Source organism: Eleutherodactylus coqui, chromosome 7 (assembly GCF_035609145.1).
Source record: "Eleutherodactylus coqui strain aEleCoq1 chromosome 7, aEleCoq1.hap1, whole genome shotgun sequence".
Taxonomy (NCBI): domain Eukaryota; kingdom Metazoa; phylum Chordata; class Amphibia; order Anura; family Eleutherodactylidae; genus Eleutherodactylus; species Eleutherodactylus coqui.
This window is the reverse complement of record NC_089843.1, coordinates 160,057,535-160,075,244: the sequence shown is the minus strand read 5'-3', so window position 1 is coordinate 160,075,244 and position 17,710 is coordinate 160,057,535. Positions and strand designations below refer to the sequence as shown.

Here is a 17,710-nt window from a genome sequence, read left to right as displayed (position 1 = left end):
GAGCTGGTGGGCGGGCCTAAGCTAGTGGTGGTAAATTTATACTAAAAGAGGGGACTGGTGAAGAACAAACCCAATCCTTCATTCTGTTAAAAAAAAATGTGGGAATAGTTGGCGACCCTGGAGTAAAAACCATGATGCCCAAGGTTGGCATTTTAGCAATTATTCATGATTAGAGATACTTTGCTTAAATCGTTAATTTCATCTATTCCTTCCCCTGTGTGTCTAATCACAGTGTGGGGAAGTCTGAAACAGTGGCAGCCACATTGTGGAGAGTGGAGCAGCGGAGCAGAGAAGAAGCAGCATGGACACCGATGGCAGCATCAGGAATACGGACTATACATTTAGAATAGTCACATTTTAGTTTTGGACTGGAAAGTTGTTTTAACACTTGGCTATGTGTAACAACTTCCTCACACCTGAGACCTTAAGTTTTCTTCTGCGAACAGGACTACGATTTGGAGCTTTCTGCTGATGACAAACATTACAATTCGTGGCAAATGGACATTCCTCTTCTTCAGTGAACCAAGAAAGGAAACCTGTCACCCTACTTTAGGTAGACAGAGTTGGGCAAACACTACATTGATAAAGTCCAGCTTTAAAACTGCCTTTAATGACGGCCACAATTGACATAACATAAACCTGCCTGCGCTGAAGTGTAGACCACAATGCAGAAACGGCTAGTATAACAAACCCAGAATTACTCCAGGCACTCCTGAACAGGAAAAGCCGCTACAGAGCTGTAGACCATCCAAATCTTCACCCTGGAGGACGCTGCTATGCTGCAAGAAATATTTAGTCATGCAAAAGGGTGCCAAACTGCAAATTACTGAGAAATGGGGTGTATTATTTACTCTTGTGAAACACTTTGATATCTCATGACTCTTGACCAGGAGACATGAGAAAAATATGTTTCTTTGCACTATGGTTTTGACTTCCAGCCAACTTGGAAACACTGTCAATTCTGAAGAATAAAAGATCATTTTGTGATTATGCAGGTAATGGGTAGACTTAATATGAAAAACGTGTTTAATTTGGGGTTTTTATGGCCCATTCTTATCCAACTAAGAGCACAACAAATTGTTTGCGGCAGCTGAGTAAATGTTCACATTTGTGAAAAATTAGAAAAAAAAAGCAAAAAAAAAAAGTGCCCCACACTGGGAATAGATGTCATCCTTTAATAAAATAAGACCTCTTTCACAGACAAGTACTCCTAAAGTCAGAACAGTATTACTACTACTAATGTAGGCAAGTCCAAAAGAATCAATATGGGTGTCCAGTCTATAGAGGAGCAAATCAGAGTGCAGTTTTGTGAAGTTATGAAGCAGTGGTTCAATTGTAAACTATTGCTGTTCTATAACTAGGATAGGCCACCAATATCTGATCATGCACCCAGCTGATTTCTGCAGGAAACCGTGAGCTCCGTTCCCACTGCCTCTAATACCAAGCCTGGCCACTGCAGTGGGAACGGAGCTGCCTGCTCCCTGCAAAAATCAGATCCGTACAGAATCACATTGGCCTGGCGGGGTCCTGGGCAGCAGACCCCGCTGGTCTACTATTGATGGCCTAGCCTACAGGCACGTCATCAATAGTTTACAAGTGTACAACCCCTTTAAGTTAAATGACCATATAAATTTGGATGCTACAAATTTGTACGATTCATAAGCATTTTGTAAATCAGCAAATATAAGAGCCTCATTCCTGATGATAAACTATTAAATGCAGCTATTCTTTAGAGAAAAAAATACATGTGAAAGGACAAATATTTAATTATTAATAGCTTGGGCTCACTAAAAGCAGACATTATTAGAGGTCATGGACATAGAGTTTGTATAGCAGCACACAGAATCATTATTGGTGCCTTCAGTGGAGCAATATGGAGATATTTTCCACCAGTAGTAAAGTGGGGGTGTGGGAATGTACAGTTAGGCCCCGTGGGAACTGTGTTACAGCTCCGTACAACCTAAGGATTGTGAGAAGTGGCGATATGGCTATTATGCACAAAGTCAGACTCTGTCCTACACACAATCCCCCGAATGATGTTAGGTGGTCTCATATGGTCCCCCGTGATGAGATCGTGGCAGTCGGGGGCCTTCTGAAAGGCCCCAGGGCTGTCTTGGCAGAATGCCTATCAAGCCATGCCTGTGGGGTGGCTTGATAGACTGCCTGCCCAATAGCAGTATGAAGTAATACTCTGGCATTACATCATACTGCAGGAGGGATTTAAGCATCGCATGTTGTTGTCCCCTCTGGAGACTAAAGAGAATTTTTTAAAAAGTTAAAACAAGATCAATAAAGTTTTTACTAATTATAAAAAAAGTAATAAAGGTTAAAAAAAAAACCCTTTATAATAAAAAAAAAATCTAAATAATAAAAAAAATACATATTGGTATCGCCACTTCCATAAAAGTCAGATCTATCAAAATAACGTATCACTTACCCAGCATGATGAATGACGCTAAATAAAAAAAAAAAAAAAAGAATGCCAGAAATGCACTTTTTGGTCACCCTGTCTTCAAGAAAAAAAATGCAATAAAAAACGAGCAAAAAGTCGTATGTATTCCAAAATGGTACCAACGCAAACTACAGGATGTCTTGCAAAAAATGAGCTCTCGCACAACTGAAAAAAGTTGTCAAAAATAAAAAAGTTATTGCGTGCAGAATATGGCGGCAGAAAATAATTTTTTAAAAATTTAATGTCTTTAAAAAAAAAAAATACAAGTAGTTCAGAAAAAAAACCTAACTATAAAAGTTTGGTATCCTAGTAATCGTACTGACCCATAGAATTAAGTCATCATGTTATTTTTATTGCAGTTTGTGTGCCGTAGAAACAGGAGGCACCAAAAGAGGGCAGAATATTTTTGGTTTTTTTTCGATTTTACTCCACTTAGAATTTTTTAAAAGATTTGCAGTACATTAAATAGTACCATGGAAAAACAACTTGTCCAGCAAAAAAACAAGCCCTCATACAGCTACGTCGATGAATACATAAATGGGGTTACAATTTTTTTTATAGGGCGCAAAGAAAACTGAAAATGGGGGGGAAAAAAGGGCTGTGTCATTGGGAGGTTAAAAGCTTCCCATTCTTCCTTCTTTTAGGGATAGTTAATGATTGTGCTTTGAGAATCTCATTTTGCAATATTTCCCAACCTTCTTGGACATTTCTGTCCTTAAGAGCATCCAGCCATTGGACCCTTTCTACCCTCTTTCTGTGTGCAAAAAAATGTGAAAAAGTTAAATAGACGGTAAATATGTATTTCTGAATGAGGTGACTTGGAAGGCCTCCTGAGGCCCTGTTGTACGCTGTTCTGTTGTAGCCTTCACTCTCGCTGTACAGCTACAGGAGCACGTATCAACATTCCAGAAGCTAATCTGATGCTTCAACTCTAGGGGTGTGAAAATGCCCCACAATACCACTTGAGCTTGGCATGGAACCTCTGAAACGTGCGCTCTTAAAACAAAATTCCATTTTTGACCAAATAGTATATAAATGTAAATCTATCATTCAAAGAGTGACAGCATAAGGTAAATGGACAGGCAGCGCAACAATGAAAATGGACAGTTACCCTAACAAACTAAGTGAAGAAGAATGTCTGGGTTTAGGAAGCAAACCACATGCCAACACATGTTCTTATTAGACCACATGTTCAACGTCAGTGTTGCAAACTGTACAGCTAACTGTAAACTGTTGCCTATTAGTTAGGGAACAAGAAAAATCCCACCTAAAATGAAAAGGAAAGTGGAATAGGGATGTTGGGCTTATAGAGGAAGAACAGTGGCAAGATATCATGAAGCCCCTAAATTGTCATTTTAGGTAAATTTGCAATAATCTATGAGCTTCTCTATTACATAAGGTCTATAAAACAGTCTCTCTATGACCGAGGGCTGCAAAAACTCCCTTTAAGCAACCAGTGCAAAATTGGTAGTGCTGACTTATTGCATCTGATGTGGTTGTGTACCAAAAGAATGCGCTTTATGAAAAAGGTATTAGAGGTCGTTAATTCAATCTATGGTCCCAACATTGTACTGATGGCCTATGCATGTATCCTTGGACGATAAAGATGGCTGTGGCTCGATCATTGTAAATGGCCAAAAAGTTTCTTGTTCAGAAATGGCTGCAGGAAAAGGGATAAGACATATGTTTGAGGACACATGGTCAATTTAGCTAGATTAATCGCAATTGGCTTCAGCCGCCTTGGCCAAAGGCAAACTTTCTTTTCAGACTGGTATGGGACTCCTGAAATCTAGGCTTTCCCAATGTGAAAGACTGAAGAATGCAGTTACTGGTGTCAAGATGCTAAGAATGGACGCGGGATACATACCTTGATGTTAACGCAGTACCTTATGTTATTGATGGTCGAGGGGGTTGGAATGGCTTTGTTTATTTTTATGACTATAAAAGAAAAATGCTAATAACTACATGATTAAAAGTGTAAAATGTTTGTCGTCAACGGCCCAATGCACAGGGACGGATTTTTGCTGCAGAATCTGCAGCAATGTCAGTCCATAGCACGCAATACCAATTCATTCTTCCACCCACACGAGCGGAAATCCCTTGCGATTTCCACTCGTGGAGGAAGAATCGCAGCATGCTCTATCTAGATGCAGGACTTGCACGACTGGCTTCCATTGCACTCAATGCAAGGTGTTTCATCCACGGCGTTTCCAAAATGTCAACTTTGAAATCGCAGCGGATCCGCGTCATCGCTGGCCCCGCATTCCCTGCACTGCGCATGCGCGACGGCCGACACATCCACAGCAGATCCGGACAGGCGAGTATGTATCTCTAGCCGGGCACTGGGTCGAATCCTGCTAGCAGAATCCGACCCAGTCGTGTGTATGCGGCAAAAGAGGTATTTCCTGAAAGCTGGGGCTACTTATAACATACTCCGACAGAAAGACCACAGGTGTTTGATTGTTAAAAAAAAGTTTGCAGACTATGAAAAGAATTATACATACTATAGTTTAAAGGTAAACTAATAGGTTTAAAGGTATTTCTACAACCTCGAAAAAGACAGCCATCACCCTTTATAAAAAGGTTTCCCCACTTGGATGTGTTATGTATAAATGTCTCCTTGCTGTTGCTTAGTGCTTAACACCCAGGGACCCCGTGGCCGCTTAACACCCAGGGACCCCGTGGCCGCTTAACACCCAGGGACCCCGTGGCCGCTTAACACCCAGGGACCCCGTGGCCGCTTAACACCCAGGGACCCCGTGGCCGCTTAACACCCAGGGACCCCGTGGCCGCTTAACACCCAGGGACCCCGTGGCCGCTTAATACCCAGGGACCCCGTGGCCGCTTAATACCCAGGGACTCTGACAACCATCAAGAGTTGTCAGTTATACATAAGAGGTGACGTACCTGTAGGGTTTCGTGAAGAGTAAAAAAAAGCCTGTAAATGACTGCTACGGTTCTTGCAATCCTCTACAATAATGCTCACTAGATTCCCCATGCAGTGTAATCCCAATAGCCTTACAGAAAATGTCTGCTTTAATTAAAAGACAAAAAAGTAAGAGCTTCGCTCAACAAAAGAAAGTACTTCAGACTATTGAAAAAGAGAAAATCAACTATATGCCCTTTGATTTTTATTTAGATTTTCCTGTTAATTAGCTTGGCCCGCAAATACTGTATATGGAAACACAAGCTTTATGAAATTTGAGCTTGAAAAGTGTTTTGGAATGTGTGATTAATAAAGCTTGGAGAGTTGGGATGAAAACCTGATAGCAGGAACTAAGTGACATATTAAATCAGAAGTTCTCTTCAATGTAGAATTTACAATCCAGAAAATTTATACCAGGCTGGCAAAAACAGGCGCCGTCTACGATCTCAACTTGACAGATATTTTTGGTATGATAAACAAAAGGAGAAACATAAGTACAAAAGACATAATTTGAATGGTAACATGGTGCAAATCAGAAATTAAAGGAACGCTCCTAATGATGTGGTAAAAGGTTTCATTTACAGCCGCATCATAGAGTAGAGTAATATTTATAGCAGCAAGGTCAACTCAAGTTTTCCAACTGCTTTACCAACTTTTAGTACACTTCAGAAACATTTTAAAACTTCAAGAAAACATGCGTGATTGGTGAAAAGCTAAACCTAAGCAACAAGACCATATTTTACTAGAAAAATAAAAGACGATTAGAAAAGATATTAACCCTTCCCAATCCACTGTCTGACGTCTAAAGACATTCTGGTTGACGTTTGTGCAGCTCCGATGTCGGAAGATGTCCGGCAGGATATTCTTACTGTATATTACTGGCCGCTCTGTTGTCGGGGGCCTCTCCAGCATGTCCAATACAGCAGTACTGGCTTTAGCCAGCAGATGGTGCCGTTGTATAATGGCAGAAAGAGAAAACCCCCTAGGAAATCCTAAATCCGAAATTAGATTGCAAATGGTTAAGATGATCTGGATTGAATTGCATCTCCAAGACCTGGATTTATGTTCTATCACTCAAGTGTATTTATAGAAAAAAAAAGCTTTAGATGCTTTTCTTTAAAAGGAGTTGTACCAACACCTTTATGATCTGTGGGATTTTGATACACCCACAGTTGTTGAGACTGGGCATCCCAACGGTCCTTACACGAATGGAGTGAAGGACCGGCATGCATCCCACCAAATATTGTCATCAAGGGAGATTGCCGAGCGCTCGCATTTGACAATTTCTGACGGTCTAAGCGGTTGGACTCCCACTGATCATAAAATTATTCCCTATCCTGTGAATAGGGATGACTTAATACCTTGGTACATCCCCTTTAGCCTCCTCCTGTGCCAGGTACTTCCTGCACAATGCCATACTAAGACAAGACAGCAATAGCTTTTTTTCCCATAAAAAAAAGGTTTTATTGTGCAAATGTGTAAAAAATTTAAAGAAATGTATATTTGCTATCACAGCAACCATAATCTGTAGAGTAAAATTGATGAAATGAGAAACTGACTTATGATGCCATTTTTGTAAAGGACTTTGGATGATTGGTTTTAATTTTTGATATCATAGTCTATTACAAAATATCCTAAAATGCTACAATTTTCACACTGTACACCAAAGGCCCATGCAGCATAAACGATGGACAATGAGATGATCACTCAGTGTAAATAGTCATTCAGTACTGAATGGCCGCTATGTTAAGTGAATGCAGAGGGGCAGGGGAGCAAGAGGGGAGAAGCCTCCTCCAGCCACCCCGCTGTGAGTCAATGATACTCAGTCCGATGCAGCAGCACGGGAGCGAATATGTGCGGGGACCACTGTCGGGCATTGTTTGCTTGACATCCGTCCCATGTAAGTCGGCCTTAGGCCTAATGAATCAACTGACACTTCCTGTTCTGTAGAGAAAAACTTTGGTAGTCATCTCATATACAAACAGAGGCTCCACCATTCACAATAGGCCATTGTCACAGCTCCTCCCCCTCCCTGCACATGACTGAGCATGCTTACAGCACTCTCCTATAGAAGTCAATGGGTTCCCTCCTGTCCATTGTGTCTATGGCCCATGAGGCTTCTATACAGCATATATCTAAATGCTGTTAACAGCAAGTTTGTCTAAGATGGCAGCCCCTATAGTCATGTGAAGACCACAGAATAAAAAAAAAAAAAAGTATAAAATCAGAAAACAAGAACAGTTTAGAAAAACTATAAAGATTTAAAAAAAATGGAATGCTTCACTATCTAGTTAGAAATTCGTAAAACAAATCAATATTTCAAACTATTGGATTTGCTGATTAACCTATTTTTGAGAGGTGGAAGATAATCAAGACGTTATTTTACTTCTACATTGACAAAAAAATACTAGTACAAAAGTTATGGCTCTCTGAATGTAACCATGTCCTTAAAGGGGCATTCAATTCTAAACCAGAAATGGCTGCTATGGGAATACACACTGTGGCCATCAATGGTCAGAATTACAACTGGCTGTTCTAGGCTGTTTCCATAACGCCCATAGTGAATAGGAGTTATGTAAACAGCGTTGAACAGCCAGTTTGGCTGTTTCCATAATCCTGGCTTTTATATTTTTTTACATTAATTTTTTGTTGCTTTTTGGGTGTTATCTTGTACAAGCGATATTGAAGGTTTACTGAGATCTATGAAGCTGAATGCTGGAAAAAAACCACTTAATTTTAAGAGCCTGCTATTAGAGATGAGCAAACGTACTCGTTAAGGCAAAATACTCGAGCGAGTATTGCCATTTTCGAGTACATGCCCGCTCGTGCCAAAAGATTCGGGGGCCGGTGGGAGAGAGCGGGAGGGGGGGGATATCTATCTCTCTCTCTCTCCCTCTCCCCAATGCTCACTACCACGACCCACCGCTCACCCCTGCCGGCTCACTAATCTTTTCTCACGAGCGGGCATGTATTCGAAAATGGCAATACACGCTCGAGTATTTTGCCTTAACGAATACGCTCGCTCATCTCTACCTGCTATGCTTTGACGAATATGTCACGAACCGAAATGCTATATGTCAACAGATTGAAGGACCTAAGAAGTAAGCACTTTCCAGATTCAGCTTCTGCATACAGTCCAATAACAAAATATCTAATAGATATCTATCTAATATCTATATCTAATATACCTGTATACATATACAACACGCACAGATATCTTAGCCTGATGTGGTGCGTTTTGTTATCAAAACAATTCTGACCTCATGTCTATGCATTATGTAACTATGCCTCACAGTCACTCATCATCGCCATAGCATCTACAGCCCGGGCCACACTCCTATGAAAGCTGTCTAAAAGAAAATCTGCCTTTGTTGCCTATAGCAATCACAGCATAGCTTTTATTTCTTATACTGTGGAGATACAATGAAAGCTGTGCTCTGATTGGTTGATGTGGGCAACAGAGATTTTCTTTTAGACAGCTTTCATAAGGTTGTGGTGTCGGCCTAAATTTCCATGGCCCAACTCGTACAACAAACTTCATGGGGATGTTGTTTACTGGGAAATATTTTAATTAGATCACTAAGAATAAAAGAAGTCACTGGAGGCTTCCGAAACATTGTGACCATGTCTACAAAAGTGGGTCAGTGGGGCAACGAGCAAAGGGACTTCCACGCTGGTTTTCAGAGTATTTCATGTATTCGAAACAGCTTTTGTATTCTAACTATAATAGACCCTTAAAAGTAAAAAAAAAAATATATTACAGACTTTTATAAAATAATGATTAATAAAAGGTAAAACATAATTAGATCTCAGCCAAGAGGACATCATTAGAAGCAGTTACGTATTTTATTGCTGCATTCAAAAGAGTGGGGATATCCCTTATAATATTAAACATGTTCCGGGACTTTACTTGGCATTGTATAAAATAGCAAAAAGATAATAAACTTACCCGCATTCAGATCTTTAAACTTTTGCTTTAGCTCAGCTGGGGTAAGCCTGTACTGATCTAATCCATCACCCCAATAAATGCGGTCGAGGACTTGCAGGTCTCCACCCACCAACCATTCTCCACTCTCCATCACCATCTGCAGCAAATCAAGAGACATCACTCACATATAGGAAAAGCAACTAAGGTTCATTTATGAGTATCAGTGCAAACGGAAAGCCGGAGTATTGCATGTCCAACTCTTGAGCGCATTAAAAATTAAGAACACAGACATCATCATCAATTTTCTCATCTCACACCAACTTGATAAAACAGCCATATTGTCGGTTAGTGGCCATTCCATTCACAATAGAAGACGCCTACCTACTGTTAAAACACCTCTCCATCTAATATAGAAGCTAACACGTGTCCAGGAATATTGTTTGCACAGTTCATCATCTTGTTATAGCAAAGGTTTGGACCCCAGAACTGCTCTCCCTACTGTAATGCTCCTTTTACACTGAACGATTCTGAACGAAGGGGTGGGAGGGGACTTGTTATTTGTATAGCGCCAACTTATTCCACAGCGCTTTCAGGTAATTTATTTATTACCCCCCAGCAGGCTGGGTACTCATTTTACTGATCTTGAAGCATGAGTCAACCACATTAGTTTTATATTGGCAATAATGTTATAAGAGACCTTAACATATCAGTATTTGATTATCACCAACCTATTCCACAGCACTTTTAGGTATTTTATTTATTACCCCCCACCAAGCTGGGTACTCATTTTACCGACCTCGGAAGGATGGAAGGCAGAGTCATCCTTGAGCCGGCTACCTGAACCAAGCAGGGATTGAACTCGCAACCTTCAGGTAGTGAGCAAGAGCTAAGGACTGCATTCTGCTGCCTTAACACTCTGCGCCACACGAAATTCGTTTATACGAGTAAAAGACCTGGAGATGTGATCCCCAGCTTGTTCGCGCACCATGTCTTTAGAGCAACGATTGGAAATGGAAAACGAAACCAGAATCCATCCTCAGACAGCTGTTTCGGGGGTTTTGCCCCTCATCAGTGTGCAGTAGGATTCTGGCCCGACTAGTGAGAGGCCTTTGAAATGGGTCAGGAATTTGTTTCACAAACTTTTGCTCGTTTGATCGATTTGTTGAATGATCAGCGTTCCATCTAAATGCACCTTAACTGTGAACAGGAAGTTGTAATCAGATGGAGGCTACGTGTCATTGTATAAGCTTGTATCCCACATGGGCCAATGATAGTACCTGCTCTCTATTCCCCCTAGTGTTGTGTAGGTTACTCCCAAAGATCTGCGTATGTACCTTCCGTGTCTGAAAGGGTTGAAGAATTCCTACAAGACCTGAGAACTACCAATGCAAACTCATATTCTATTTATTGTTTCCAAATGAGAAACAAATTAAGAACTATGCTTTATAAGGGATCAGTCAAAGGAGCTTTAAAAATATTTCATGGGTAGTACAAGCTAAGCAAGAGTCTCACTGGAACATTCATTTTCTATTACATATACTTTATGATTGCTTCTAGAATTTTTCCATATTTCTTCACTATAAAGGCTTAAGCAATATATCAATTAGCTACTGGTGTTCTGATCGGATTCATTAGGATTAATACGATAAAGAAAGTATAGTCCATTCTGTGAACGTAAGGGTTATTTAAGCGCCTATTATGCAGGTAAGGTGCATGAAAAATGCTGCAGGGGCGCCCTCTGCTGGTTTGAGTAACTGAATTCCAGAACAACTATACTGGTCAAAAGATGTCCAAACATTTATTTTATTGATGCATTAAACACGTTTTTTAAAATTTTTAAGCAATGAAATAGGATGTCAAATCGGACCTTAATATATGGGTGCTCCTTACAGGTGGTCCCCCATTGCCTGGCACATCGCTCCTCTTTCCTGTGCTCATAAAACTCTGGATGGCGTAAAATAGCTACTCGCCTTCCTTCATAAACCAATGCAAAAGCTGTGCAGCCATCGAGTCTTTGCTTGTCTTCATTGGTTGCGGTCAGCACAATGGGCACAGATAAATTGATGACACCCCCTGTGGAAAAGTAATGAATACATGACAATAAATGATAAAGCCAATATTAACATTTTCATCACGAAAAGAAAAAAGTAAAGTATAATGGAGGGAGAACTCGTATCTCCGCCTCTGCAAGTGATATACAGTAGGTAAAGATAGTACTGCCTCCTAGTCTCACTATGTATCTCATTCATACTCCCTAAGCAATGGAAACCGGTCAGTGAGAAAAGCCATGGCTGACCAAACAGACGGGCAATAAGAAGGTTGCTATAACAAGCACCAAAGACAAATTGGATCTAGCGCTCGTTAAGGGGGGCATAAGAGAAATTACTGCCCACCACTGCCAAGTTATTCGCGTAGCAGAATAGTTCTGAGCTGGTGATTTTCACCATGAACGCTGAATCCTCAGCTTTGCTAATGAACACCACGAATCAGGGCAACCTTCCAGACTGCTGGTCACAATGTTTGACACTACAACTTCCAATTTTTTCCTGCTTTGATATCACCATATGACACATATTAAAACAACATTAATGTATCATGTCAAAGAAACCGAGGGAGTCAAATCCTCCTCTGGTTATCTGGGGAACAAAGTGTCAGAAGAGTTTTACTGTGTAAGGATAAAACCAGTATGATGGGGTGAGCTCTTTGCATCTGACCTCACTTACTTTTACTGTAAAAGGGCTTTTTACAAGGATTAAAGTCTTCTTTTGATGTGACTGTAAAGCCAGAGAAATGGCTAGAGAAAAATTGAGCAAAAGCGGGGAGTAAAAAAAAAAGAAACACTTTTGCCAACTCTGCACATGGAAATATGTATTGTTTGTAATATAACTCTGTATTAACAGAAAGAAAAAACGCACGCAGGACTTAAAAGATGAAGAACAGTGCAGTATGAGTCATAGAATGGTCGAGTTGGAAGAGACCTCCAGGGTCATCGGGTCCAGCCCCCTGCTCAGTGCAGGATCACTAAATCATCCCAGACAGAGGTCTGTCCAGACTTTGTTTGAAGACTTCCATTGAAGGAGAACTCACCCCCTCCTGTAGTAACCTGTTCCACTCATTGATCACCCTCACTGTCAGAAAGTTTTTCTAATATCTAATTTGTGTCTCTTCCCTTTCAGTTTCATCCCATTACTTCTAGTCTTTCCTTGTACAAATGAGAATAGGGCTGATCCCTCTGCACTGTGACAGTCCTTCAGATATTTGTAGACCGCTATTAAGTCTCCACTCAGTCTTCTCTTCTGCAAGCTAAACATTCCCAGATCCTTTAACAGTTCCTCATAGAACATGATTTGCAGACTGCTGACCATCATGGTAGCTATCCTCTGAACTTGCTTGAGTTTGTCTATGTCTTTTTTAAAGTGGGGTGCCCAGAACTAGACACAGTGTTCCGAATGAGGTCTGACTAAGGAAGAGTAGAGGGGATAATTACCTCACGTGATCTAGACTCTATGCTTCTCTTAAAGGGGTTGTCTTGCGGCAGCAAGTGGGGTTATACACTTCTGTATGGCCATATTAATGCACTTTGTAATGTGCATTAAATATGAGCCATACAGAAGTTATTCACTTACCTGCTCTGTTGCCAGCGTCCCCGTCGCCATGGATCCGTCTAATACTGATTTCTTCTTGCTTTTTTAGACGCGCTTGCGCTGTGCGGTCTTCTTCCTGGTGAATGGGGCCGCTTGTGCCGGAGAGCTGGTCCTCGTAGCTCCTCCCCGTCACGTGTGCCGATTCCAGCCAATCAGGAGGCTGGAATCGGCAATGGACCGCACAGAGCCCACGGTGCACCATGGGAGAAGACCCGCGGTGCATCGTGGGTGAAGATCCCGGCGGCCATCTTGGTGAAGGAAGAAGGAAGACGTCGCAGAGCGGGGATTCAGGTAAGTAATAAAATTTTTTTTTTTACCACATCCTTTGGGGTTGTCCTGCGCTGAACGGGGGGCCTATGGGAAAAAAAAAAAAACGTTTCGGCACGAGACAACCCCTTTAATACATCCCAGAATTGTGTTTGCCTTTTTGGCTGCTGCATCACATTGTTGACTCATGTTCAGTCTATGATCTATTAGTATACCCAAGTCTTTTTCACATGTGCTGCTGCTTAGCCCAATTTCTCCCATTCTGTATGTGCTTTTTACATTTTTCTTGCCCAAATGTAGGACTTTGCATTTCTCCCTGTTAAATACCATTCTGTTAGTCGCCGCCATCTGTTCAAGCTTTTCTAGATCTTTTGAATACTCTCTCTGTTCCCTAGTGTTAGCTATTCCTCCTACCTTTGTGTCGTCGGCAAATTTGATCAGTTTCCCCTCAATTCCCTCCTCCAGATCATTTATAAAAATGTTGAACAACACTGGGCCTAGGACAGAGCCTTGTGGTACCCACTTGATTCCTTCTTCCACTTGGGTTATGACCACTCTTTGAGTACGATCACTCAGCCAGATGTGAATCCTTTTAACAGTTGCCTTGTCAATCCCATATTTGGTCAATTTTTTCAATAAGGAGGGTATGAGATACTTTGTCAAATGCTTTACTAAAGTCAAGATATACTATATGCACCGCATTTTCCTGATCAACCTAGTTCGTGATTCAGTCATAGAAGGAAATTAGATTTGTCTGTCATGACTTGTTTGTTACAAACCCATGCTGGCTCTGGTTAATTACTGCATTTTTATCCAAGTACTTGCATACATGCTGTTTAATAATCTGTTCAAAGATCTTTCTTGGTATAGAAGTAAGGCTTACAGGCCTGTAGTTTCCTGGATCCACCTTCTTCCCTTTTTTGAAGATAGGGACAACACTTGTCCTTTTCCAATCTTCTGTGATTTATCCTGTTCTCCAGGAATTTTCAAAGATTATGGCGAGTGGTTCAGCAATTACCTCCACTGCTTCCTTTACTATCCTAGGATGTAATTCATCTGGACCTTGAGAATTGAATTCATTTCAGTTAGCTAAGTTTCCCTCACCATCTCTTGGCTGTTAGATAGCCTGCATTCTTTTATTCCCCCAATAGCACATGGAAGATCAGTTGATGTTCCATCTACTTTCTGAGAGAAAACAGAAACAAAATAGGAGTTTAAAAGTTCGGCCTTCTCAACAGGATTCTTAACCAATTCACCATTTTCATCTTGTAAGCATCCAATAGCATCCTTGACTTTTCTTTTGCTTTTGACATACCCCCAGAATCCTTTTTTTATTGCTTTTGGCCTCTATTGCAAGCCTCAATTCATTATTCGCTTTAGCTTTTCTGACACTTGCCCTACAGTTTCTGCAGACCGCATTATTGGAACCTCAAGCTGTATTCAACAACAGATTTCATGAATATCTGCTCACAAACAAAACATCCATCCATGCCAAAACAGATGTCAAAAGTGTTGATTTGTGGGGTTCCGCTGCAGAGATTCCCACTGATCGCTAGAAAGAGGTGGCTGCAGCGCTCACCAGTGCGCTTTTAACTTTCAGCTATCTTTTTTGCTTTTCAGCTTCTTCATTACATCATACTGCAATCTGACAGGCAGCCTATCAAGCCACCCCATGGGCACGGCTTGATAGGCAGTCTGCTAAGGCAGCACTGGGTCCTTTCAGAGCGCCCTGGCTGTCTTGACACCCGCACGGCTTCCTGCGATCTCACTGTTCAGGGCATTTAAAGGGTTAATAGTGCTGATTAGCCGTGCGGCTAATTGTAGCTATTGCCCGCGGGTGTCAGCTGTAATAAACAGCTGACGCCCACACTGTATGAAGAGAGGTCGCCTCACGATCTCTCTTCATACATAAACTGCCGATACAGGCAGTCAAAAAGCGTATCGGCGGTCGTTAAGGGGTTAAAGGGAACCTTCAGGCCTACAGAAACACAGATGGCCAAACCAGCTTCTCTGACTACCCGATGTACACCATTGTGTATTAGTAAGCATCATTAGTCTAAAGCATTGACACCTGCTTTGATTGGCCAGTGTTGCCCATGTGAGCAGTGCTGGCCAGTTAGAGCAGCAGGTAGTGTCCTAGACTACCAATGTATACTATGCACAAAGTACATCAGGCAGTCACAAAAGCGGTGCAGCCATCTTTGTTTCTCCAGGTCCGGAGGGCATATATCTATATTACACCCCAGTTTGGCACTATGCAGCAATTCCAGCAACCTCATTAGTTCTGATTCACAATTCCAGCAATCTCATTGGTTGTTTGGCTTGTGTGATTTAACCTCATTGGTTGTTTGGGTTCCCTAATTCAACCTGATTGGTTGTTAGTGCCGAACTGGGGTGTAATATAGATATATGCGTCCGGAGGGTAGCTTTGACGCTTTAGGCCTCCTTCCCACGAACGGATTTAGGCCGCGTAAATCCGCGGCAAAAATCCGCTGCGTTGCACCCTGCTGTTAGGTTCTATTGAACCTAATAGCACAATGCTCACGATGCGTAATTCCACCGCGGAATTACGCACCGCGATTTCTCCCGTCCTCACCCGCAGCATGCTCTATTTTCTGCGGGTGAGGACGGGCTGTACGCGCTGACGGCTTCCATTGCAGTCAATGGAAGCCGTCCGTTCACGCTATCTCCCGCTGTAACCAGCGGGAGATAGCGTGAAAAAACGCTTTCCCGCCCACCGCCGCGCGTCATATGACGCAATATGACGCGGCCGGCCGCGTCACGTGACACGGCCGGCCGCGCATGTGACACGGCCGGTGACGCGGCCGCGGTGGGCGGTGACGCGGCGGCGGTGGGCGGGGAAGCGTTTTCACGCTATCTCCCGCAGGTAAGTATAGGGGCTCTGGGGGGCGCCGTGACGGGCTTCACTGCGTAATATTACGCGGCGGAGCCCGTCACGCTCGTGGGAAGGAGGCCTTAATGACACAGGACATACCGTTGCGTCCTGTGCATTCAGGGTACATATGGAGGTGAAAAGAGGGTTGATCCTGCTCCATACAATGCAGGTGTTGGCTGCTTCTTACAGCCGACACCAACTGCAATCAGCACTAATGCTGATCGAGGTGGTTAACCCTTTAAATGCCCTAATCGATGTTCAGGGGTCCTTAAATGGTCCCCTGCGATAAGACTGCAGGGTGCTGTGCAGTGGTCATGGGCCTTCTAAAAGCCCACAAGGCTGGCCATTGCAGATTGTCTGTCAGATCGTGGAATAATGTAATACTATGGTATATTATACTGCAGAAGGGATTAAAAGCATTGTAAGTTCTTAAATAAAATGCAAAAATCAGTTTTAAAAAGTTTAATTATTTTAAAAAATTTCAAATTTTTTTTCAAAAAATGTAATAAAACTTGAAATAAAACCCTCTTCCCATATTTAAAAGAAAATAATCTAAGTATATTACCTATATTGACAAAAAAAAATTAAAGACGTTATGGCTGTCAGAAGATTGCGTCAGAAAGTATCTTTGGAAAAAAAAAATATATTTTTTTAAGGGCTCATGTCCATGGGCGAGTTTGAGTTCTGGAATCCGTGTGGGGCACCCGAACAGATGATCCAGCGTTCAAGCCACCCATAGACAATCATGGGCGCCTGCAGCTTAATTAAAGCATGCGAGTTTGTTTTTCGGACCTTCCGATTGCAGCATGCTCTATTTTGCCGCAGATCCCGCAGGGGCGGCTTCCATTGAAGTCAATGGAAGCTGTCCGATCTGCGGCACACCAGAACTGTCACTCCATGGTGTGCTGCGGGTCCAACGGGAAAGCAGGAGGTTTAAATAAATATACACATCTCCACTGCTTATTGGCAATGATTGCCTGCACATTTGGAGACCCTTAGTGGCCAGCACTTTAGAGTGACCTTTTTAGGTAAGCAAATAGCCATTTTGCTGGTTATCATGCTGGCCATCATAGAAGTACAAGTTTTTGGAAAAATGATTATCCAGTTAAATTCTGAAAGTACAAATATGTATCCGTGTTTGATGCAAAGTACCCCCCACACCACAGTAAAATAGTATAGAGGGAAGCCATGCTTACCATCCAACAAACAATCAAAATGAAGGCACTGTAAGTATTCCCTTTCTCTCATAAAGCCATTAAGAGGTGTAGCCCAACCTTCAGCCAATACCTGAACCCACTGCATATCAACCTGTACAAAGGGAAAGAAAGTCACTATGGCAAAGGAAAAGTTTCATATCCATACATTTATGTATACAGCACACAGCTGCATACAAATTAGTATATTTTCTTAGTTTTAGATTATATTTAGAATATACCTTATTTTATTCTTTGTCACATGAACAAAAGAAGTTCATATAACCCAAAAAAAAGAAAAGAAGATCATAACCTAATTAAAGTGACCCTCCAGTCAGGAGCTCAAAATTGATATATAAGCCAATAGCTATGGGGATGATTACCTGCTATTTATGTGGTCTCAG

At 41.8% G+C, this 17,710-nt stretch overlaps 1 protein-coding gene across 1 annotated transcript in view; it reads right to left on the bottom strand.

Moving 5' to 3' along the window:
• PAPSS1 (3'-phosphoadenosine 5'-phosphosulfate synthase 1) overlaps positions 1 to 17,710 on the bottom strand; it is a 68,315-nt gene that overhangs the window by 22,465 nt on the left and 28,140 nt on the right. The window contains exons 7-9 of the mRNA XM_066573895.1: positions 17,310 to 17,421; positions 11,174 to 11,379; positions 9,328 to 9,463 (exon numbers count right to left, since the gene is read on the bottom strand). Of these exons, the coding sequence (XP_066429992.1) occupies positions 9,328 to 9,463; positions 11,174 to 11,379; positions 17,310 to 17,421 (454 nt within the window). The remainder of the gene's footprint in view (positions 1 to 9,327; positions 9,464 to 11,173; positions 11,380 to 17,309; positions 17,422 to 17,710) is intronic.